At 39.6% G+C, this 23,272-nt stretch overlaps 1 protein-coding gene across 1 annotated transcript; it reads right to left on the bottom strand.

Annotated features, from left to right (window-relative positions):
- Positions 1–2,105: 2,105 nt before the first annotated feature.
- On the bottom strand, positions 2,106–5,418 carry LOC147549876 (heat shock cognate protein 80). Its single transcript, XM_086666544.1, has 3 exons — positions 4,978–5,418; positions 4,281–4,422; positions 2,106–4,177 (listed from the first exon to the last, which is right to left on the bottom strand). The coding sequence occupies exons 1-3, from the start codon at positions 5,098–5,100 to the stop codon at positions 2,340–2,342; spliced, it is 2,103 nt and encodes a 700-aa protein (XP_086522670.1). The 5' UTR covers positions 5,101–5,418; the 3' UTR covers positions 2,106–2,339.
- Between the last annotated feature and the right edge of the window lie 17,854 nt (positions 5,419–23,272).

Here is a 23,272-nt window from a genome sequence, read left to right as displayed (position 1 = left end):
TGAAAGAATTGATCGATGACCAAGGATAGTGGAAGAGAAGGCTTATCGAAACCACTTTTGACATTATAGCTGCAAATGCAATCTTAAAAATCAACTTACCAATAAGAGATGCCGAAGACAAACTCATTTGGATATATACAGATAAAGGTTTGTTTACAAGTAAATCCTTATATACAACGATTATAAAAGATAAACCATCGACTTCGAATACTCTTGAACTCCCATATGGATTGACTTGGAAGAAAGTTTGGTCACGATTTAATCTAGCACCAAGAGTCAGAACCTTCGTTTGGAGAGTACTTCATGATGCGCTCCCTACGAAGAAAAGAGCCCTCAGATTTAACAATGAAATATCTAAACTCTGTGCTTATTGTAAGAAGAGGACGAAGATATCGATCATATATTCAGAACATGCCGTATTGCACGAGAAACATGGATTTGTCCACCTTTAGAATTGAGATTGGAAAGGAGTAGGACTTTTATTGATATATTATGTGGTTGGTTATCGGGTAGTGAAGAAGAGAAGGTAATTGAGCTAAGGATATGTGTCGCTTGGTATTTATGGAAGGCAAGAAACAAATTTAACTTCGGTGAACAATCACACTGTAGTCGACAAATCATATTGGCTGCTGTTAGATTAAATGAAGAGTTCGAAGATAACAAAGAAGTGAATGGAGAAGATACCCAAGAAGCAGGGCACAACCCAAATTGGCAGCCCCCTGGTAGGGAGGAATTGAAAATTAATTTTGATGCTGGATATATCAATGGACAAGCCAGACTAGCCGCGGTTTGTAGAAATTTTAAGGGGGATTTTGTAATGGCTTGGGTGCAATCGGCAGATTCCTCGTCGGCCTTAGATGCTGAAGCAAAGGCAGCTGCTTTAGCTGTAAAGCTAGCTAAGGATCTACATCAATACACAAGCATCGTTGAAGGTGACGCTATGAATGTGGTATTGGCGTGTTCAGGCTTGGAAGATGATATATCATGGAGGACTAAACCAACGATAGTCGATATAAGAGATACACTGCAATTTTTAAAAAGTTACCGCTTTTCTTTCTGTCCTCGTAATGCAAATAAGGTCGCACATTTATTAGCACATGAAAATTTTGGGAACAACTATGATACGCCAATGGAATTGGTCGTAGTTCCTGAATGCATTGTAAGTCAGTTGGAGACGGATAAACCCAACATTTCTTTGACAATTTCTGAGTAATAAAGTTAGGCTAAGCCTATTTTCATCAAAAAAAAGATCTGAAAGGATTGTCTGCCATCACCTGCTATAATAAATGAAAACCTCTTTGTACGCCAAAGTGAGAGGTTTTGTTAATTGGAGAGCTCACTGTTCCAGAATCATCTAAAATGGTATAGACATTTAAAAGAGAGACCCTATACCTCTGTTTCTGGCTTCTATTTTTGATGAACCTGTTCTGGCTTATATCTAACATTTCCATGGAAACCATATGAGCTCAATCTCTCATATTACACCATATGGCTTATTTCATCGAAAAAAAAAAATGGTAACCAACTGAATTTGTTGAAGTTTTATTATATTCTCCTTTGAGTTATGATTCAGTGAGCTCAATCTCATATTACACCATATGAGCTTGAGCTCGATAGCCATAAATCCCAACTATTGTACTTTTCCTTCACACAAGGATAGGAGAAAAACAAATAATTTTGCTAACCTTAGTATATCTCTTTCATTACGAAAAAATGTCTTAAAGCAACTTCGTCTTGATATTGGATTTCCAGTGAAACCGTAAGGATCATAATTGTTTAACCAAAATCCGTGGTCCAAAATTTTGCTTAATAGTAGTAGCATCCAAGGAAATGGACAAGTACAATAAGAAACCAGCAAAACAAATTCAGCAAAAAAAAAAAACACAAGAAACTAACAAACACTCCATATATTTTCAGTGAAGATTAAAATTTAGGGTCTTAGGTTGGGGAGTATATCTAACAGTTGAACTCCATGGGCTGACTCAAGTAATGTTCTATTGCCAAACCATTGTTTAATGGAAGTAGTTGCTCCCCTAGATAAAAGAAAGCACTCCCCACCCAGCAGTAGCCACAAGAAAATAGTAAATAAATACAACACATAAGGATTCGGCAACGCTCAATTACTATATATTTCATATCTAAACCGAACATGTAGTCATGAAAATAAGAAATTCTAGACCATCAGAACACAAGTTATCCATGAAGTTTTCTTTCAAACTTCAATTTCAAGAAATTAAAAGACTTCAAACTTAAAACAAAAAGAAAAAAAAAACTGATATTACCCTAGACTAGACATTATCACTGCAATAGATCACCACTAACAGTAAAAGTCATCTTGCTTAGTCAACCTCTTCCATCTTGCTCTCAGCTTCAACATCAGCTTCCTCCAATGCAGGCATATCAGCATCTCCCTCAGCAGCAGTTTCATCCTCGTCGATGCTAAGTCCGAGCTTCAACATCCTGTGGATTCTGTTTCCGAAAGTGTTTGGCTCCTCAAGACTGAAACCAGAGGTCAGAAGGGCAGTCTCGAACAATAAAAGAACCAAGTCCTTTACTGATTTGTCGTTCTTGTCAGCATCTGCTCTCTTCCTGAGTTCCTCCATGATTGAGTTCTCTGGATTGATTTCCATGGTCTTCTTGCTAGACATGTAACCTGCCATGCTTGAGTCTCTCAAAGCTTGAGCCTTCATGATACGCTCCATGTTAGCAGTCCATCCGTACTCTCCCGTGACCAAACAGCATGGTGAATCCACAACACGGTCAGAAACAATAACCTTTTCTACTTTGTCACCAAGAACATCCTTGATGACCTTGCACAGACCCTCGAATTTCTCCTTCAGGGTTTCTTTCTTCTTTTTCTCGTCTTCACTCTCATCCAGTTTCAATCCCTCTTTTGTTGCAGAGACAAGCTTCTTTCCTTCAAATTCCTTTAGTTGACCAACTGCATATTCATCAATGGCATCAACCATGAAGAGTACTTCATAACCCTTCTTCTTCAGTCTCTCAAGGAATGGAGAGTTCTCTACGGCCTTCTTGCTTTCACCAGTGATGTAGAAAATTTCATTCTGGCCTTCCTTCATCCTGGTGACATAGTCCTTCAAGCTAGTCATCTCATCTCCGCTCTTGGTAGAGTGGTATCGGAGCAATTCAGCAATCTTAGTCTTGTTCTGAGTGTCTTCATGGATTCCAAGCTTGAGATTCTTTGAGAAAGCTTCATAGAATTTGTTGTAGTCCTCTTTGTTCTCTGCAATTTCAAAGAACATCTCAATACACTTCTTCACCAAGTTCTTACGGATAACCTTGAGGATCTTGTTCTGTTGAAGCATCTCTCTAGAAATGTTGAGGGGAAGATCCTCAGAATCAACAATACCCTTAACAAAGCTCAAATACTCGGGGATGAGATCTTCACAGTTGTCCATGATGAAAACACGACGGACGTAAAGCTTAATGTTGTTGGGCTTCTTCTTGGTGTCAAAGAGATCAAAGGGTGCCCTCTTGGGAACAAAAAGGACAGCCTTGAATTCAAGTTGACCCTCAACAGAGAAATGCTTAACAGACAAGTGCTCTTCCCAGTCATTAGTCAAACTCTTGTAAAATGCAGCATATTCCTCCTTATTGATCTCCTCTGGCTTCCTCATCCAGATGGGTTTTTGTTTGTTCATTACTTCCCATTCATGAGAGATCTCCTTGATTGTCTTCTTTTTCTTCTCTTCCTTTTCTTTCTCTTCATCAACTTCCTCTACCTTTCCTTCTTCATCCTTCTTCTCTTCCTCTTCTTCATCATCTGTAATTTCCTTGTCAGTGCTCTTCTCAGTCCAAAGAGAGATTGGGTAGCTGATGAACTCAGAGTGCTTCTTAACCAAATCCTTCAACTTTCGTTCCTCAAGATACTCAAGCTGATCCTCCTTGAGATGGAGGACAATCTTGGTACCTCTACCAAGGTTCTCACCAGAAGTATCTCTGGTAACAGTGAAAGACCCACCAGCCTGAGATTCCCAAACATACTGTTCATCATCATTGTGCTTGGTTGTAACAATAACCTTCTCTGCAACAAGGTAAGCAGAGTAAAACCCAACTCCGAATTGCCCAATCATGCTAACATCAGCACCAGCAGCCAATGCCTCCATGAATTCCTTGGTTCCAGACCTAGCAATGGTACCCAGATTGTTCACAAGATCTGAATAGAACAAGTAGAAAAGTCAGAATTGGAAGAAGAACACACAAAAATCATAACCCAACTTAAATTCATAAATAGTAACCCAAGTTATATGGAGACTCACCAGACTTGGTCATTCCAATACCACTGTCAATGATGGTTAGGGTGTTACTGGCCTTGTCAGGGATAATGTGGATGTACAACTCTGGTTGAGAATCAAGCTTGCTCTTGTCTGTCAAGCTTTCAAATCTAATCTTGTCCAAAGCCTATAATTCCAATTAGCCAAGTAACATAATTCAGCAGAAGAATATCATTAAGAAACACAGGTCTATAATTATACACATAAGTTATACATATAAATTGATAAAAAAAAAATAACCCCTTAGTTTCAGAGACAGTAACTAATCCATTAAAAGTGGACAGATTTATCAGCTATTGTGAACATTATTTAGGGTTTCAAATACTATCTACAAAGGTTAAAAATAATTAACAAACAAACTTAAAACCAAACCCTTGAACCAGATATTACATAATTAGCATGGAAGTAGAAACCTAATACGGAGAGATTAACCATAGCTCCAATACCATTCATGATCTAGGGCAAAAGAATCACCAACAAGAAATAGATAACCCTAACCCTTTTCAAAACAAATATCATAATCAACCCACATTAAAGGATTATTTTGTAGATCACATACAAAAATAACAACTATAATAACCAATGATAAGTAGAAAGCTAAATTACCCAAATTCAAACAAGTAGATCAAACACAAGAAACAAAAACCCTAGATAAACCTTGACTAGTAAAAGAAATACTTACATCGGAAGCATTACTGATAAGTTCACGAAGGAAGATCTCCTTGTTGCTATAGAAGGTATTTATGATCAAACTCAAGAGCTGGTTGATCTCAGCTTGGAAAGCAAACGTCTCAGTGTCCGCCATTGATGAGGATCTCTAACTTCCTTCGAAAGAAAGCGAGAATATGAAGAATTGTAAAGAGAGAAACGAATAAGAGCAAACGAGAATTCTAGGGATTGTTTTGAGAGGTAGATAGAGTGGGGAGGGAGTGGGATATATATATATATATAGTAGAGTCTCGTTCGTTTCTAGATTGTTCTTTTTACAATCAACGGTTGTTGTAGTACAGCTCAGCTAATCCTAATTTAGTCCGGCTATTTGGCAATTGCCTTCGGACTCTCGGTTTTAAGGAATGGCGGTGGTGAAACCGTCAATAGGTTGGGCTACGCTACGCCCTCGTTTGTTTACTCTTCACGACTCGAGTATTTAGGGGATGGAAAATTGGGCCATGAACCCGAGCCCGATGAGGATCATGGACATCTACGGCTGTCTCGGGAACAACCCGCCCGGTGCGCCAAATTTTGGTGGGCTTGCTCAAGTTAAAATGTTTATCAGAACACCCGCCCATGCCCGTGCCTACTTAGCGTCAACTGATGAACCAAAACAAATTCATCAACTTTTTTTTATTGATGAAGCCCAAGAATCCATGTTTCCGGACCTAGTTGAGATGGTAAAAAAATGTTTAAGGACAATCACACAAACCTAGGGGTGGGATTTTGCCCCGGAACCCACCCACGACCGTCCGAGTAAGAAGGGTCTGTGACCTTTCGATGTCCGAATCGGTCCGTACCCATCCGACCGAAAGAGCTTAAGCGGACGGACGGACGCGGGCATAGGTCCTTGGTGATCCGACCGAGTCCGCCCAATTATATAGTCCGCCGGACCGAATGCGTCCATATTCATCCGTTTATACTACATGTTATACCCGCCTGCCTATATGATTGATTTTAAGCCTTTAGATTTGTAGGGTTAGCTACAACCCTCAGATTTCAAGAGTAAAATATATAACCCTAGAAATCACTTTTCTTAATCTGTCTCCGCCTCTCTTCTTATCTAGTCTCCCTCTCTTCCAAAATCTCAATATCTCATTGGTAACCCTAAAATCCGCAATATACCTATCGTAATCCGTGAGAAGAAGAATACAACCGATCGTAGTCCATGAGAAATCTCAATGATTATCTTTTAATTTTGTATTCATTTACTTTTGGGAGTTGTAAAGTGGAAGTTTATAAAGTTGTATTTAGCTCAAGGAATGAAACTTCGGTTTCGGTGGAAATTTCGGTCGACCCAAAAGTGGAAACGTTTCGGACTGTGTGGAAGTTTTACAAAACCACAAAAATAATAGAAATATATTTTATCCATCATGAAGCCTAAAGAGAACATTGTTATAGTTATAGTACTATTATGGTTGAAAATAGTTGATATGAGGGGCAAAAATGAAAAAATAGTAACGAATTTGTTACAAAATCAGTAGGTTTGAGGTGTAAATTGCAATCACATAGTTAGGTTAGGGTCAAATGGAAAATCTATAACATTAAAAGACTTGAAGGCAAAATAACTACAAAGGAAAGTTGTAAAGGCGCCCTTCGTAAATGTCAAAGGCGCCTGCCTTGAGAGAGGTGCCTTTTACCATTACGGAGGCGCTCTTAAAACTTCCCTAATAGATTAGGGTTTGAAGAACAATTTCTTTTTTCATCGTCTTGTTCCTCTGGCGCCCACTTTCTCTCTCTCGGGTTTTCTATGAAATCTTCGAACCTAGCTGTAATTTCATGGGGTTTTCATTTGAGAAGATTAAAAACAATGAAATAGAAATGAAATCAACAAAAAATCGAGAAGAAATCTACCAAAAGATGGAGAAGAAAGGATGAAGGTCTGCTTTTATGGCCAAATTTCGAATATTTCGGAATCTAGATCGAAACATCGAATATTTCGAGCGAAAATCTACAAGAAATTTCTGTAAGCTACTTTTCGTTTCCCTCATCTGAAAAACCGACATATTTCGGCGATTTTGACCGAAATATGTCGATTTTTCATACATTGATTTAGCTACCAAACAGTTTTAATTTCGAATAAAAATTTCTTTATTTGTTCATTGATGACCTATGCCCGACCGACCGATACTCGATTTGTCCGACTATCAAAACGGTAAAGGACAGACACTTTGTTGAAGAAAAATCTGAAATGTCTGCCCGTCTTATCTGGATGTCCGAATGAACACTTAGGACTTGTGCCCATTCCGTCCGGACCGGTTGAATTAGTGTCCGTTTCCCGCCCGTCCGGACCGATTCCCACCCCTACATAAACCTAATGCATTTGTTTGCAATGGGCCAAGGTGACGATGCGTAAATTGTCTAGACGTTGACTAACGTCAAAGAGTGAAGCACGGACCTGAAGTGCAACGGGCCAACCCCGCTTAAGGTAAATAGAACGGGCGAACCCCTAAAACTTCGCTACCTACACCCTTAACTGGAAGGTCAGCTTGAAGCAACAACCCTGTTTCGCTCCCGACACAATTGGATCTCCTCTGGGATCTCCAAAGGAATGAGGGGGTCCACGTAAGCTAGGCCACTGTCTCACACCCTAAACTGGGAGGGCAGGAAAGCGCTGCAGGCTTACCGACTCAATTCGGGAATCTCCTTAAAGATCTCAGTCGGCCAAAGATCTTGAGTGTTTAAGCAAGTTTGGACTTCAAGAGTCCCACGGGAAGAAAAATTTCCCAGAAGATCTATCATCTCGGCATGATATCTACGAAGGATCCTTGAACTTAGGAACATCTATTTATCTTTGACACAAGACAACTACAAGGGAAACCCTAACCACGAAAAGTGGGAAACTTCCCTAACCGGTGGATCATCATCGCCCAATGTCGACCGTCTACTCACAGTCGGTCTACCTAAGTCTATAAAAGGGACCCCCATCGTCCTCTACTGGACACGAGTTTTTTACCCAACACACAAGTTCTAAACCTAATACACGATCTCTCGAATCAGAGAGATCCCCCCATTACTACAGAGTTCCCATAACCCGCCCCCCAAAAAGATCAATCAATATTCATTCTTTTACTGCAAAGAGCAATCTGACTGTCTTGAGCGTCAGAGCGTTTTTCGAACCCTTTGCAGGTCTTCCCCCAAGAATTAAGGAACAAGAGCAAGGAGCCAGAGATTGAGCGATGAGCAGGAGCAGGAACTCAGAGCCGCGGTCAATCTAACGGAATATTTAACCTTAACGGACGTTGTCAGGCATCAAGTCCCTTTTTTTCATGTTGATATAACGGAAAGTCATTTTCTGACACTAGCATAAGGGAATTCCAAGTAGGGTGGTTAGTGGAGTCGTGTGCTTAGCTTGGGATACGTTTACATTACCACACCACGAGAATTCTTCATTAGTTTTCAATTGTTAGTTTTCAATTTGGGTTTAAATTTCTAAAATGAGCAACACAAACAACTTCTAGTTTAATTTTACATTGCCCCTTTAGAGTAACGAAAGGTGTTTGGAGTATTTATAAAAGGAGGGGAATACGTGAGCTATTTCAACTTATGAGTTTATCCGTTACCCACCCACCCATACTCGAACTGTAGGGATTCGTGTGTATCTAATACAACTATCTAATGTTCTATGCGGAATCTCAAACATCTATATGTTAACATTAGATTATCAGGATCGATATATATGACTAATCAATGAACTAGAATGGAAAGAAGATTACCTTTAATCGCTTTCCCACGAACTAAATCCCGACCAGTATTCGGAAGATAAGAGCTCCAATTGTCGCTCCTCTACTTGAGACACCGAGTGCATAACTTGAACTTCCTCCTTCAAGTCAGCTAGGACCTTCTTGAGGGTTGAGATGAAGAACACCTTCTTCTTGACTAGATAATTGACAAAAACTCTTTTTCTCTCTCTTTCAGACAGCTCTCTCTCTCTCTCTCTGAGAAGAAGTGACTTCAATTCCCTTCAATTGAATTCTCTTGATTACTGCTTTTGTTTTTTACACTCACTTTAGGTTGTCTAATCAGGTCCTTATATAGAAATCTCTTGAATAGCTGTTTGACCCAAACTTGGATTCCTAAAACCTAATTATAAGGTGTTTTCCCAAAACACCCTTTTAGGGTTATCTTAGTGTGGCCGGCCAACATAGCCCCTTTATGGGCTTCCTTGGACGGCCCACTAAGGATATAACCGGCCATAAGATGGCCGGCCCCTTGCTAAGGTCGGCCATCATATGGCCGGCCCTCCTAAAGCCTTCTCTGGCCTTCCTTTAAGGCCCGATTAAGTCTGTCTTTTATCCAGACTCTTTCGAACCATCTGAACTTACTAATAATGGGTCTAATCCACCTATTTGCCAATCTCTCATTAGTCATTTCTCTCTGTTGCAACCATTAATCTTATGTGTAACCCTTGTAGGATCCGGTCTATGTTAGCCGCAGATTACCGAAGTTATCCGACGATCGTAGTTGGCTTCTAGCTAAGCGTTACGACCCCTAATTTGACCGGACTAATGATCTTCCGTCTAAGGTCATCATGATCCTATTCGTCAAATCGTACGCATTGACATATTGGTCGAAGGACATTCCTTCGGAAGGATACCATTCCTTCAGACCGATGGAATATATCCTTCAGTCTCACACTTGTACTTAGAACAAGTGCAATGCTTGATTCCCATGTCTTTTCATATCTCATCTGATATGTCATACTTATCAGACTTTCTCGATCCTGAGAACAAACTGCCAAGTCAAATGATTAACCCTTAATCCATTTGAGCACGACCATGCATTTTTCAGTTGTTTCTCATCAAGTGGCCTGGAGATACTTTATCCTGATTTTACTCAGGAAGCCATATTCCATTCTTGTACCCCCACTCAATCTTATGTCTATCCTGTCTCCCCCAGTAATCCGCCTTTATAACCACTTTTTACAGCTGACGTTTGACGATACCAAAGTTCGACATTCCTTATATAAACTGAGCGAGTACTCATGTTTTGAGGAATCTCTCCAATTTGCTTAAATGAGAGTAACTTTTTGAAGTACTCTCACTTTGGCGGGTTTCTAGTGTATCATCTATACACCCATGAAGTTGACTTTGAATACTCCTATTCCCATAGCCCCAAGAAACAGTGTTATCTTGTCAATCACTCATGCTAGTCTTCTTAAGTCATTGTTGTCCAATTAATGACCTAGACTAGGGATAGTATAATGGTGTGTTTCCATGTTCACTTAGTAGGGTCTCTTTCATTAGATCACGTATCTAATAAACCTACCTGGAACACTCCATTATTTTGGACTGTCGTCTAAATTCTAAACCACAATTTAGATGACGAAATAAACTGAGTTTATTTCGGATAACAAGAGTTTGTAACATTTAAGCACCCGCGTAAACTCCTGTACGTTTTCAATTTTACAAGTCTCTTAGGATCTTCTACCTTGATCCTTAATTCCTTAGATCCGTACATCCTCCATGTTCGTTCTAAGGTGACAGTTTAGTTACGTTTTCACTTCGCTTATTATTATCGTGCTTAAGAACGCTTTCGTAAGCTTTTATGATAATATCAGTTTCTTAAACTGAAATCAGTACTTCCTAAGTTCTAATTTTGCTTTCTTATCAAGTAGAGTTAGCAACGACTCCCAGCATGAATACTCATTTTCATCTGTTTGTCCTCCCTAAAAGATTCTTATCTTTATTTTCGGAAGATTGCTTTTATGACTTTCTTCAAATTTTATTTTCAGAAACTTGATCTTGGATGCTCCTAGCATTCTAGGTTGTTCTCCGACTTTTATGGGTGACGACATCTTTTATACTCCAAGTATTTCTTAGATGTGCGGGTAAACATCAATCATCTTCATGATCGATCTTATGTTTTAGATATAAGTATTTCTCTCATGTTTTGCTTTTGCTCATCAGAATTTCTAAATTCCGAATTTTGCTTGGCAGTTGTCATGTGACATGGATGGAATCTCTCTCTAAGAGTTCTTCTATCTTGATCTCTTTCAAAACTCCTTTTGAACGAGTCTCATCATTTCTTTGATCTATTGATATAGACTTTGATGCCCTAATTAATTTACCCTCGTCTTTTATCCTATTGAGTCAGTTCTTTAACTGTTTTGACATTCCTAATGTTCTTCTCAACCCCAGTATGTTCCAACATACAGGACTTTGAAACAATCTTGTTTCACTCCCACTTACCTTCTTGTCGAACAAGACTAATCATTCTAAGAAATTGAATTCTTTGAATTTCTTTACGAATGTTAGAAACCCACTCTTAATCTTATCTCTTTAGACTTTCAGTCTAATTTCGGAGTGGTTCTGCTACAGTTTGTGTGAATCTTCTTCCTAGGACTCACCCGGGTTTTTGAGCAAATATCGAGAGATCTCCTTAACTCCTTAAGAAGTTTCACGGCGAGTAATTCCTTACTCCCATTATAGCGAGTAACTTCTTTGCTCCTATTTGTTACTCTATTCGAAATCATTCGAATATTTATTTTTCTCCCACTTGTCTTCTTTAAAAGACCCTTTCTTTTTAAATAAGACACCATCATTAGCAACAATCTAATTTTGTTTCGATGATTCGTGGGAAAACCCCATTACTCTTTTTACGAAGAATCTATGTCTAAAAGATTTTAGACTTTGAATAAAAGGCTGCTTTTAGAACTCTTTCTAAAATCCATACTTGTATGGAATCATTTATTCACTATAGCTTTTCTAGGTTTTAGTGGGTCGGCAGATGTGTATTAGACTTTTGTTTTGGAAGATTATATGACTTTTAGACTTATGATCTCATCGTAATCTTTAGTCAAATTGATCCTTTACTTGATTTAGGTTTAGTTTCTAAAACTTTTCCTACAGTCTAGTATTTAGTCTATTGTAGTCACATTAATCACAGTCTCATGTCTAACATAATATTCAATGATTAATTGACCACTGTTTTGTCATAAGAGATCTTGTCAAATTTCTTTGTTTGAACCATGATTGACTATCGTTGAGAGATACGTGACCAAACAACTTTAGCTTCATCCATGTTCTTTCAAATTTATTTGACCAGATTAGCATAACTACATTGGATCGTTTGGTATAATTGTTTAAAAGTTAAATAGACATCTTTTAAGAACATTATAAAATACTAAATACTTTATTTACCTCCATAATCTTATTACAGAGTCGATGTTCAGAAAAATAAAAAGAAAACTAAAACTAATTTAAAGTAATGCCTATGGAGTTTATGATCCTTCTTGACCTTTTCTAGCAACTTTTGCTTCCTTAGCTTTTGACAGGTTCATCTCCTTCTTCATTAAATACTCAGCTCCCACTTGCTCTTGTCATTCATAATGAAAAGAGTTTTTTAGGTATCCAATACCTTAAAAGGAAAAAAATACTTAATTGAATCAACTTTTAATATTTTTACCTTGAGTGAAAACCACGGTTCCGTTTTTTTGTCTTCCAGGAATTTGGGACAGTTTCCCTTCCAATGGCCTGTGCCATTGCAATAGAAACACTTGGAATCAGATTGAGCACCTTTGGTCTTGGCAAGTTGTTTGCCTTTCCCTTAGCTTATTTTCTTCTTCTTGAATTTTTGTTTTCCTTCCCTCTTAAATCCCTTGTCCTTTTGAACCATCAGAACTTCTTTCTTAGGTTCAACTACTGCAATATTATTTTCGGCTATTTGGAGCATAGCGTGTAGTTCCTCCAAAGATTTATCTCATCCATTCATGTTGTAGTGCATTCTGAACTGACTAAACCATCATGAAGTGAATGCACGATAATATCAGTGGCGAAATCTCAGCCATTGTACTCGAAGTCGAGCTAATTTCTCAAAATGACTAATCATTTTAAAAACATGTGGCCCTACAAGCTTTCCCTTTTCAAGGCGCATATCCAATATTGCCTTAGAAGTCTCATACCTTTCCATTCTCATTTCTTTTGGAACAAATTCCTAAGTTGTCGTATCATGGTATAAGCATCCATCTGAATGAACTTATCCTGAAGATTAGGTTTCATGGTTGCTAACATAAGGCATGTTACGGGTTCGGACTTCTTCCGAAGATTTTTCTCCAGATCCTCCTCTCTCTCTCTCTAACTACTCCGACGAAGGGGTTTCCCTTCGACGGAGTTTGCCGAACAGACCTTCAATGGTCTGTTCGCAGATCTATGAAGGTTTGTTGCAGACCTTCATAGATCTGTTAGCAGACATATGAAGGTCTGCGAACAGACCTTCATAGATCTGCGAACAGACCATTGAAGGTCTGTTCGGCAGACTCCGGCGAAGGGAAACCCCCTTCGTCGGAGTACTTAGAGAGAGGAGAGATAAATTTTTTTTTGTAGAGAGAGAGGAGTGATAAAAAAATTGTTTTTATTAATGTTTGAAGGTTGTCGGTCGAAAATTGACCGACCGACGACCTTCGCCGGGGAAGATGATGAGGTAGCGAGAAGATGAGGTTGCAGAGAGAGGCGATGAGTTGGATGAGAGAGAGGTAATGACTAGTTAACGGTGTTATAACGGAATCTAAAAAAGGGGGCCATAGGGGTATTTTTGACAAAGTAGGGGGATAGGCAGGAAACCGGTCACAAAGTTGGGGGCTATTAGGGAAATAACCCAAACAATTACTGTTTATTTATAATGTTACCTCCTGACCAACTGAGAAATTTGACTGCCATATTCGTTCAACATTCTAATTTTGAGTTTCGCTAGTCAACTTAATAGTTAATACTTTATTGGGTTATTTCCCAAATAGTCCTTAACTTTGTGACCAGCTTCCTGCCTAGCCCCTAACTTTATCAAATATTCTCATATGGCCCCTTTTTTCAGTTACCGTTAGCACACCGTTAACTAGTCATCACCTTATCTCCTCCATCTCATCTTCTCTCTCTGTCACATCATCTTCTCGCCACCTCATCGTCTTCACCGACGAGGGTCGCTGGCCGTCAAATTTTCCGGCCGGGGACCTTCAAACATTAAATTTTTTTTTCTCCTCTCTCTCTCTAAATTTTTTTCTCCTCTCTCTCTAATCAGATCTAGAGAGAGGCGGTCTGTTCTTGAACAGATCCCGGTCTGTTCTTGAACAGATCCCGGTCTGTTCAAGAATAGACCTCTCTCTAGATCTGATTAGAGAGAGAGAGAGGAGAAAAAAAAATTTAGAGAGAGATGAGAGATAAAAAATTAATGTTTGAAGGTCGCCGGCCGACGACCCTCGTCGGTGAAGACGATGAGGTGGCGAGAAGATAAGGTGGCAGAGAGAGAAGATGAGATGAAGGAGAGAAGGTGATGATAGTTAACGGTGTGCTAACGACAACTGAAAAAAGGGGCCATATGGGAATATTTGATAAAATTAGGAGCTAGGCAGGAAGTTGGTCACAAAGTTAGGGGCTATACTTTATTTCCATTTTCACCCCTCCTTTCAAAAGGAGTATGACTTTGATGTCCCTATATCTTTCTCTAATTAGAAACCAATCGCCTGACGAATGATTTCAGGAAAAAAATTCCCCTTTTTCCGACGACCACCCTCATCACCCTTTAGGGGTGAACATCGATAGGATAACTGATTTTTTAGGCTTATCCATGGACCGAACCGTCGGTTTCGGTTATTGTAAATTTCAATTCGAGCCAAACCATTCATGGTTTGGTTCGATTACGAAACCCAACTCTACATGAATAGTTTGGTTTGATTGGATAACTAAACCATCTGTTGCATTTGAATGGTTTGCCTCAATTACGAAACCCAACTCTACATGAATAGTTTGGTTCGGTTGGATAACTAAACCACCTGTTGCATTTTTTTATATGTAAAATTTCGAATTTTCGACTTATAAACCTACCGCAATTATATACTTAGAACATGCTGGAAATTTATTTTAGTCACAAACCATTAAGTATATGATCTAACATAGATTCTCAACATTCGAGTAAGATATAAAAAAATGATAAAGATATAGTCAAATTAACAAAAAAAAATTCAAAACGTAGATTTTTCAATTCCTCCAAGGCCTTTCCTTTCTCGTACTAAGAATGTTCCTTCAATTTTGCATGTCATTTACTTCCTCTTACACATGCATTAAACTACAATATAAGCAAACACAAAAGATATTATAATCCAATTCAAATATGAAAAGTGAAAATTATAGCACAAATATGAAAATAAAGGACGGGATTGTAATATAAATATGACTAAGTATTAGGAGTGCATGCAGCTTGAAAAGAGATGGAAGAAGAAACTTTGCTGGGGCCTAATGATGAGCCGATCAAAGAACAGAAAGCTACTGATTCAGTCGGACTTTGGTTTAAAGCTACAACAAAAATGAACCAGGTAGGTGTTGAATCCCTAACACGAGTTGCTCAGATCAATGATGAAACTTCACAAGGTTTTGTTCGTGCTAAAGAGGGACGAACTAGTTTTGGGAATAAAATGATCTTGGGCAACAATCCTTTGGCTGATGCTATAAAAAACAATATGTTTGCAAGTGTTCTTCGAAAACCATGGTGCTGGTGTTTCCATGAACACAGTGACAATGGCTGGGAATCAAGTGCCAGAAATACAGGAAACTAGGGTTCCGGCAGGAGCTAGGGTTCCGACTCGAGAGGAACAACATGAAGGGGAGTCAGTGGCCTTGGGTGCCTCCAGAAATTAGGGAGGAAATGCGATTGGGACTGCTAATTGGACTGCACCTTTTAACAATCAGAAAGTTACTAAAAGAGCTGAATTAAGCTGTGTTCCTTCAAGAGAGCTCGACGGTAGTACCATGGTTGAACTAGAAGTTTCATATTTTGCCCAAGAAGTCGAATCATTCGGAAAAATACTTTTTGGCAGCTTTGTTGGTGAGAGATTAGGGTATGGGTTAGTGCATAGTATATTATCAAAATAGTGGAAACCAAAGGCAGAATTCCAGCTTACAGTGCATGGTAATTTAACTTATGTTATAAACTTCTCGTCGTCGGATAATAGACGACGGGCATTGGAACATGAGCCTATATTTATTGTAGGTCATTTCTTCATTGTTCGGCCTTGGAAAGTCAATGTTGAACAGGAGTTATAGGAAATGAAAACTATTCTGATCTGGGCTAGCTTGAGAAATATACTGCTTATTTTTGGAACACAAAAGGTATTTCACATATTGCTAGTGTGCTCGGGGTCCCCTTATGCAGGATAGTTGTATCGAATCGAAAGAGAGAATGGCTTTTGCACGTGTCTGTGTAGAAGTAAGAGCAAAAGCAGATAAGTGTCTACCCGAAGATATCTCCAATCGGGGTAAAGATGGACTTATAGAGCATATGGTCAAAGTGCAAGTGGACTACTCGTGGAAACCGGACAGATGTACGACGTGTAAGGTGTTTGGACATGTGGATTCAATGTGTCCAAATAGGCCGAAACCAATTGGTCAAGGTACTGTTCGGCTAACCGAAAATAGGCAACCAAAAGGTGGTAACAAACTTGATAGTACTCCGGAGACGTGGTTGGGGCAGAATGGTACAAGAGTGGCGACTGATGAGACAAGAAAATGTCCCATCCAAAACTCTTAACTTGGGCTAGTTAGTCCATTTCGAGCTTTTACTCTGACGAATTGTTTGTTTCTCTTATCCATGGGTCTTCTAAGGAGTTGAGCGTGAAAAACATAATAAATCGGTGGAAAAACATGCTAAGGGCTTTCTAGGCATTTGGTGATGAGGGTAGTCTGATAATTTTAGGTAATGTTGATACTCTGATGAGAAGTAGAGTCTAAGACGAACCGCTGGGTGAAAACAAAAGTCAAATCAGAGTTCGCGCGAGAAAATTAGACCAAGTCAAAGATTGGGGTCAAGATTAGTTTTCTAAAATCCATACTTGTATGGAACTCTTTTATTCTATAGCATATGTAGGTTTTAGTGGTTAAGCAGCTTGTATTAGACACTATTGGTTCGGAAGATTTGTTATGACTAAGACTTTTGATCTCATCAAAATCTCCAGTCATGTTAGATTCTTTACTTGATTTAGGTCTAGTTTCTAAAACTTCTCCTAAATCCGAGTATTTAGTTTATTCTAGTCACTTTAATCATAATCTTATGTCTAACATAAGAATCAGTGATTAATTAACCTCTGTTTTGTCATAAGAGATCTTGTCAGACCAGTCAGTTTGAACCATGATTATTCTTTCGAATTTCATGTTCATCCTAGTTGTCTGACTAGATTAGAATAACTAATTGAATAGATTGGTATTAATGTTCGTAAGTTGAATAGGCACCTTTAAGAACATCATAAATATTGAACCTAAATACTTTATTTTCTCCATAAATCTGATTACAGAGGTGATGTTCAAAAGGAAAACAAAACTAAAATCTAATTAAGGTAATGCCTATAGGAGACTATCATCCTTCTTGAGCCCTGACAGCAACTATTGCTTCCTTTACTCTTGACAAGTTCATCTCCTCTCCAATTAAATACTTAGCTCCCATTCGCTTCTATCATTCATAATGAGATGAGCATTAGGTATCTAATACCATTAAGGGATTGTATTTAATTGAGTCAACTTGTAACATTTTTACCTTTAGTTAAACTCACAGTTCCGTTCTTCTTGTCTTCCAAGAATTTGGGACAGTTTCTCTTCCAAAGGCACGTGCCATCACAGTAGAAACACTTGGAATCAGAAGCGGCACCCTTGGTTTTGACAACTTGTTTGCCTTTTCTTTTGCCAATTTTCTTCTTGATCTTCTGTTTCCCTTCCCTCTTAAATCCCTTATCCTTTTGAACCATCAGAACTTCTTTCTTAGGTTCAACTACTACGATATTCTCTTCGGTTGTCTAGAGCATTGCGTGTAGTTCCTCCAAAGATTTATTCCATCCATTCATATTGTAGTGCATCATGAATTTATTGAACCCGTTATGAAGTGAATGCAGGATAATATCAGTGGCGAAATCCCGGCCATGATCGACTCCAAGTCGAGCTAGTTTCTCAAAAAGACTGATCATTTTGAAAACATGTGGCCCTACAGGCTTTCCCTTTTCAAGGCGACAATCTAGTATTTCCCTTGATGTCTCGTACTTCTCCATTCTTGACTTCTTTTGGACCAATTCCCTAAGTTGTCGTATCATGGTGTAAGCATCCATGTGTATGAACTTATTCTGAAGATTAGGTTCCATGGTTGTTAACATTAAGCACGTTACAGGATCAGATTTCCTCCGAAGTGTCTTTTCCAGCTCCTTCTCTTTGTTAGTCGAATCTTCAGTGATTATCGGAACAGGAGTGTCTAAGATAGCTGCCTTGTTTTTGGATCTGAGCACGAGTCCTAGATTCTGTTCCCAAACAATAAAGTTATATCCATTTAACTTCTCCTTCTCGAGAAGCCAACGGATGTTGAATGCTTCTTTGGTTGTTATAATTAAACTACATGTAAAGAAAAGCAAAGTGACTTAAACTTGTTATCCTAGCAAAATCTTAGTTTTGCCATATTATTCAAGAATCTTTTCCCTATTTGAATAACATGATTCCAAGATCCCAATTCTTCGAAGTTAAGCGTACTAGGGCACTGCCCATAACTCCGTCGTCCTGGGTGAGTAACTTTTTTACTGATCATACTCCTATGGTTCTTGGTTGATAAGTTTCACACTTGAGTGTCAAACTCATCCTTTGCCTCGAAGTCCAAAATCCTTTTGCTGACTCGTTGAGAATAACTAGTTAGACGCGTAGACATCTTCAAAGATCTACCCGTATTGTCCCGAGGTAAAAGATGGCACCATGCGGAGGCAGACCCCTCATCGATGAACAAGGGCTCAACAGGTATCTTATGGTAGGCTTATACTCAAAATTCTTTTAGGGATTATTGCGTATTTTATCAAGTTTACGTTACTGTGAACTCTATCATAACCATTCGTGACTTAACACGTAAATTGTGAGTTTGCGTAAGGAATTTAATTAGTTCCTAGTATAGCCCTAAGATCTAATCTTTTAGATTACTTCTTGTTCGCCTATGGTTCGTTTGGATTTCCATCCTTGAACCTTCATTGATTACTCTCACTTAAACCATGATCTCATCGTTTGGTTTATCAATGGACTCTATGACCCTATACTCTAAGTATTATTCAGGGACATACTCACTTGTGCTTAGAAACAAAAATCGATAACTTATCTAAAGGCAATACTATTCTACGCATTCACATACATATACATACATATAAAATATGACATTCATAATAAGATGAAGTATGTATCTTAGATTTGTTTATAGGTCTGCTATGTTCCATATAGCTATTTGTGGGAAATTATGACATTTCTATGTCTAACGGGCTTCTAAGTCTATTTTTGTAAAATATGGACTAATGGCACGTTACGTTTCTTTCTTAATGATTTCCCAAATCGATTCAAGAAAAAACTCCGTTTGGACCCCCGGATGGTCTAGGTCAATGTCGGAAAAATCATGCTTGGAATCGGGAGTAAAAGGTTGAAAAATCTTGGTCAAAGTACTTTGACTGGTCTCGGAAAAGACCCAAGACTTGTCTCGGCTCAGCCTAGACATAGGCCGGACCAAGGGACAACATGTTCCAATTGTGCCCAGTCCCTTAGTCGGATGCGTCCTAGCCCAGCTACACACATCTTAGCTGTGCCAGACGCGCCCTAGACGCGTCTGTGCTAGGACCGTGCTCCGACCATCTCAGATGAGATGCTTTGGAGCGTACTAGACGCGTCCTAGATGTGTACCCTCTCAGACTCTAAGTACGAGAGGCTTTGGACGTGCTGGATGCGTCCTATCATTTGACAGTATCTAGGCCATCTCGGAATCTAAGTCCGAGATGCCTAAGTGCACCATGGACGCGTCCTGTGCATAGGACGACATGGGCCATCTCGGACTCTAAGTCCGAGATACCTCTGGACTCTCCAGACGCTTCTAGTCCAGTCGCAACCTAGGTGCGTATAGACTTGTGTCCAGGGTCTCGGTCTTTGACCGAGACCAACCAAGAATGCCCAGACACGTCCTAGACGCGTCTGGGATGTCTGGGATGTCTAAGACATCCTAGTCCGTCTCGGACTATCCTAGTACGTCTCGGGACTATCCTAGCCCGTCTCGGGACTATCCTAGCCTTCTCGGACAATCCTAGCCGGTCTCTAACTATCCTAGCCCGTCTCGGACTATCCTAATATGAAAAACTCCCAGATGCGTCCTGGACGCGCTGGGTTTCCGAGATTCTAAACTCTCAGACTCCTAGTCCAACACGGACTGGGATATCCCAGTCCCGACTATCCCGGGTTCGGGATTCTGTCCAGAGACTTGCTGTACTGGTCTGTACGCGTCCTGGCTGGTCCGGCCAGTGGGTTTTTAAAAAAATTTAGAAACTCTAATCGACCTAAGTCTTTTCCTCTTCTTTCTTCTCGTTCCAGCTGCTGTTAGGCTACTGTTTTTGATAAATTCATCATAAAAAACCCTAGGTTTTGATGATTTTCATCAAAATCTTTTAAACATCAAACTAGTTTTCGAAAATCCTTTTCAAAAACCTAATTTTTCAATGTTTTAGGTCATTGAGTCCCATTCAGAAACCCTTATTCGGTTACATTCAAATCATATTTAAACTAACCAACAACATGTTCAAATCATATTCAAACAAATCTATCTAGTAATTCAAGTTCGAATCTAATTCGTTCTAGTCATAGATAGTTTCATGCAAACGACTTGTGATGCTACTGTTGGGAATTACACGTCTTTAAGACTACCCTAATCATCTAACTAGTGTTGGTAGCGGAATCTCAAACATCACATGTCTAACACTAAGCTATCCAGGATCATATACATGAACTAAAGATGAACTAGAAGGAAAGAAAAATACCTTATTCGCTTTCCCACGAACTAAATCCCGACCAGTATTCGGAAGATAAGAGCTTCAAGTGTAGCTCCTATACTTGAGACACCGAATGTATAACTTGAACTCCCTCCTTTCAGTCACCTAGGGCTTTCTTGAAGGTTGAGCTGAAGAACTCCTTCTTCTAGACTTGATAGATAGAATGAGAACTTTTTCTCTAAAATCTTCCTCTCTCTGAGATGTCTGAGAGAGATTTTCTCTTTGAGAAAATTCCACCCCTTTTCTGTTCTCTAACTGGTCCTTATATAGACAATCCCATAGTAAGAGTTTCACTCAAACCTGTCAGAGTCCCATCTGACTGGGAATCCTTATTAGGAACAAATTCCTATTAGGGGTTCCCCTAGTGTATGGCCGGCAAGACTAGCCCCTTAATGGACTTAGTCTGTCTGGTCCACTACCTTCTCATGGCCGGCTATGGTCATCCCCTTAAGGGGCTGCATCTAGTTGGCCCAAAAGTGGGTTTTACACTTTTCCAGGCTTCCTCTTTTAGCCCAATTCTTTTCTATCCTTTTACGCACTATCAGACTGGATCGTGTCCATCTATAGGCAAGTTTCCTACAAGTTTATTATCTCCGTTCAAGTTACCATTCTTATGTGTAACCCGTTGTGAGATCCTGTCTATGTTAGCCGCAGATAAACAAAGTAATCCGACAATCGTAAGCGGCTTCTAGCTAAGCATTACGACTCCTAATTGAACCGGACGGGATGATCTTCCGAATAAGGTCATCTTGATCCTATGATCCAAATCGTACGCATTGCCATCTTGGTCGAAGAACATTCGGTCTATTTTCATAAAACTCAGACGAGATGCCTAAGGACGTGCTAGACGTGTCCATACGCGTCTAGTGCATCGGGTCAGGCATATGCCATCTTAGACTCTAAGTCCGAGATGCATTGGAACGTGCTAGACGCGTGTAGTACCAGGACCCACACATAGGCCATCTCGAACTCTAAGTTCGAGATGCCTAAGTCTGTTTCAGACGAGTCCTAAACGCATATGAACTATCGGATGGCATAGGCCATCCTCGATGCGTCTGGACCAGTGTCTCGGTCTAAGACCGAGATGCTGGGAATCCCAAACGCATCCTAGACGCGTCTAGGATGTCCGAGTCCAACGCGAACTGGGATATCCCAGTACCGATATTTCCGCGTCTCAGGACAGCATCCCGAGACGTGCTGGATCGAGCCAGACGCGTCCTTGTCGGTCCAACCGGGAAGCTTCTAAAATCAAATTTAGAAACCCTAACCAACCTTGCCTTCTTCCCTCTTTCTTGTTAAGTTCAGCTGTTGTTTTTGATGAATTTCTTCATCAAAAACTCAGTTTTGAAACTCTTTTCAGACCATCATAAACCTTACGAACTTATTTTCGGAAAACTCTTTTCAAAAAACCGAAATTCTAAGGTGGCGTGCTATTAAATCCCATTCAAAAACCTAATTGATTACATCTAGATCACATTCAAACTAATCAATATATTTTCAAATCTCTATTCAAATTAATCTATCAAATAGTTCAAGTACGAATCTAACTCGTCTAGCCAAAGATAATTCATGCAAACGTCTCTGATACCACTGTTGGGTTTTGTACGTCTCTAAGATTACTTCCTAGTGTTGTTAGCGAAATCTCAAACATCATCGGTTTAACACTAGGTTTCCAGGATCATATGCAAGAACTAAAGATGAACGGGAACAGAAAGAAGAATACCTTATTCGCTTTCCCTCGAACTAAATCCCGACCAGTATTCGGAAGATAAGAGCTCCAAGTGTAGCTCCTCTACTTGAGACACAGGGTGGGTTGACTTGAACTCCTTTCCTTTAAGTCAGCTAGGACCTTCTTGAAGGTTGAGATGAAGAACTACTTCTTCTGGACTAGATAGATAGAACTTGGAGTTTTTCCTCTAAAACCCTCTCTCTCTCTCTAAGATGTCTGAGAGAGTTGGTTTTCCTTGACAAAATTCCACACCTTTTCTGTTCTCTAACTTGGTACTTATATAGAGAACCCCTAATTAGGATCCCAGTCCAATTAGGTTTTCATAAGTCCCACAGAATAGATAAACTTGTTAGAAACCCTTTCTGACTGGGAATCCCAGATAAAAGGGATTCCCATTAGGGTTTCCTCTAAAGTGTGTGGCCGACCAGACTAGCCCCTTAATGGGCTTGGTCTGTCCGACCCACCCTTTTTTTATGACCGGTTCTGATCAACCCACTACTGGGCTTGATTTGGTCGGCCCAAAAATGGGTTTTACACTTTTTTGGGCTTCCCTTCCGAGCTTGATTCTTTCTATTTTTTGGCACTATCAGACTGGATCACATCCATCTATAGGCAAGCTCCCAGTAGTCTATTATCTCTGTTCAAGCTACCACTCCTATGTGTAACTCGTTGTAGGATCTGGTCTATGTTAGCCGCGGATAACCGAAGTGATCCGACAGTCGTAAGTGGCTTCTAGCTAAG

Source organism: Eschscholzia californica, unplaced genomic scaffold, assembly GCF_041429995.1.
Source record: "Eschscholzia californica isolate CP2 unplaced genomic scaffold, dmEscCali1.0.p SCAF_3, whole genome shotgun sequence".
NCBI classification, from domain to species: Eukaryota; Viridiplantae; Streptophyta; class Magnoliopsida; order Ranunculales; family Papaveraceae; genus Eschscholzia; species Eschscholzia californica.
The sequence above is the reverse complement of the archived record's forward strand: the minus strand, read 5'-3'. Positions and strand labels throughout refer to the sequence as shown.

Bases quoted from the DNA above. Each gene is read 5' to 3' on its own strand.
- LOC147549876 (XM_086666544.1), bottom strand. From the start codon at position 5,100: ATGGCGGACACTGAGACGTTTGCTTTCCAAGCTGAGATCAACCAGCTC. The intron at 4,423-4,977 runs GTAAGTATTTCT...TTGGAATTATAG, and splicing joins TTATCAGTAATGCTTCCGAT to GCTTTGGACAAGATTAGATT. The intron at 4,178-4,280 runs GTGAGTCTCCAT...TGTTCTATTCAG, and splicing joins TATTGGAATGACCAAGTCTG to ATCTTGTGAACAATCTGGGT.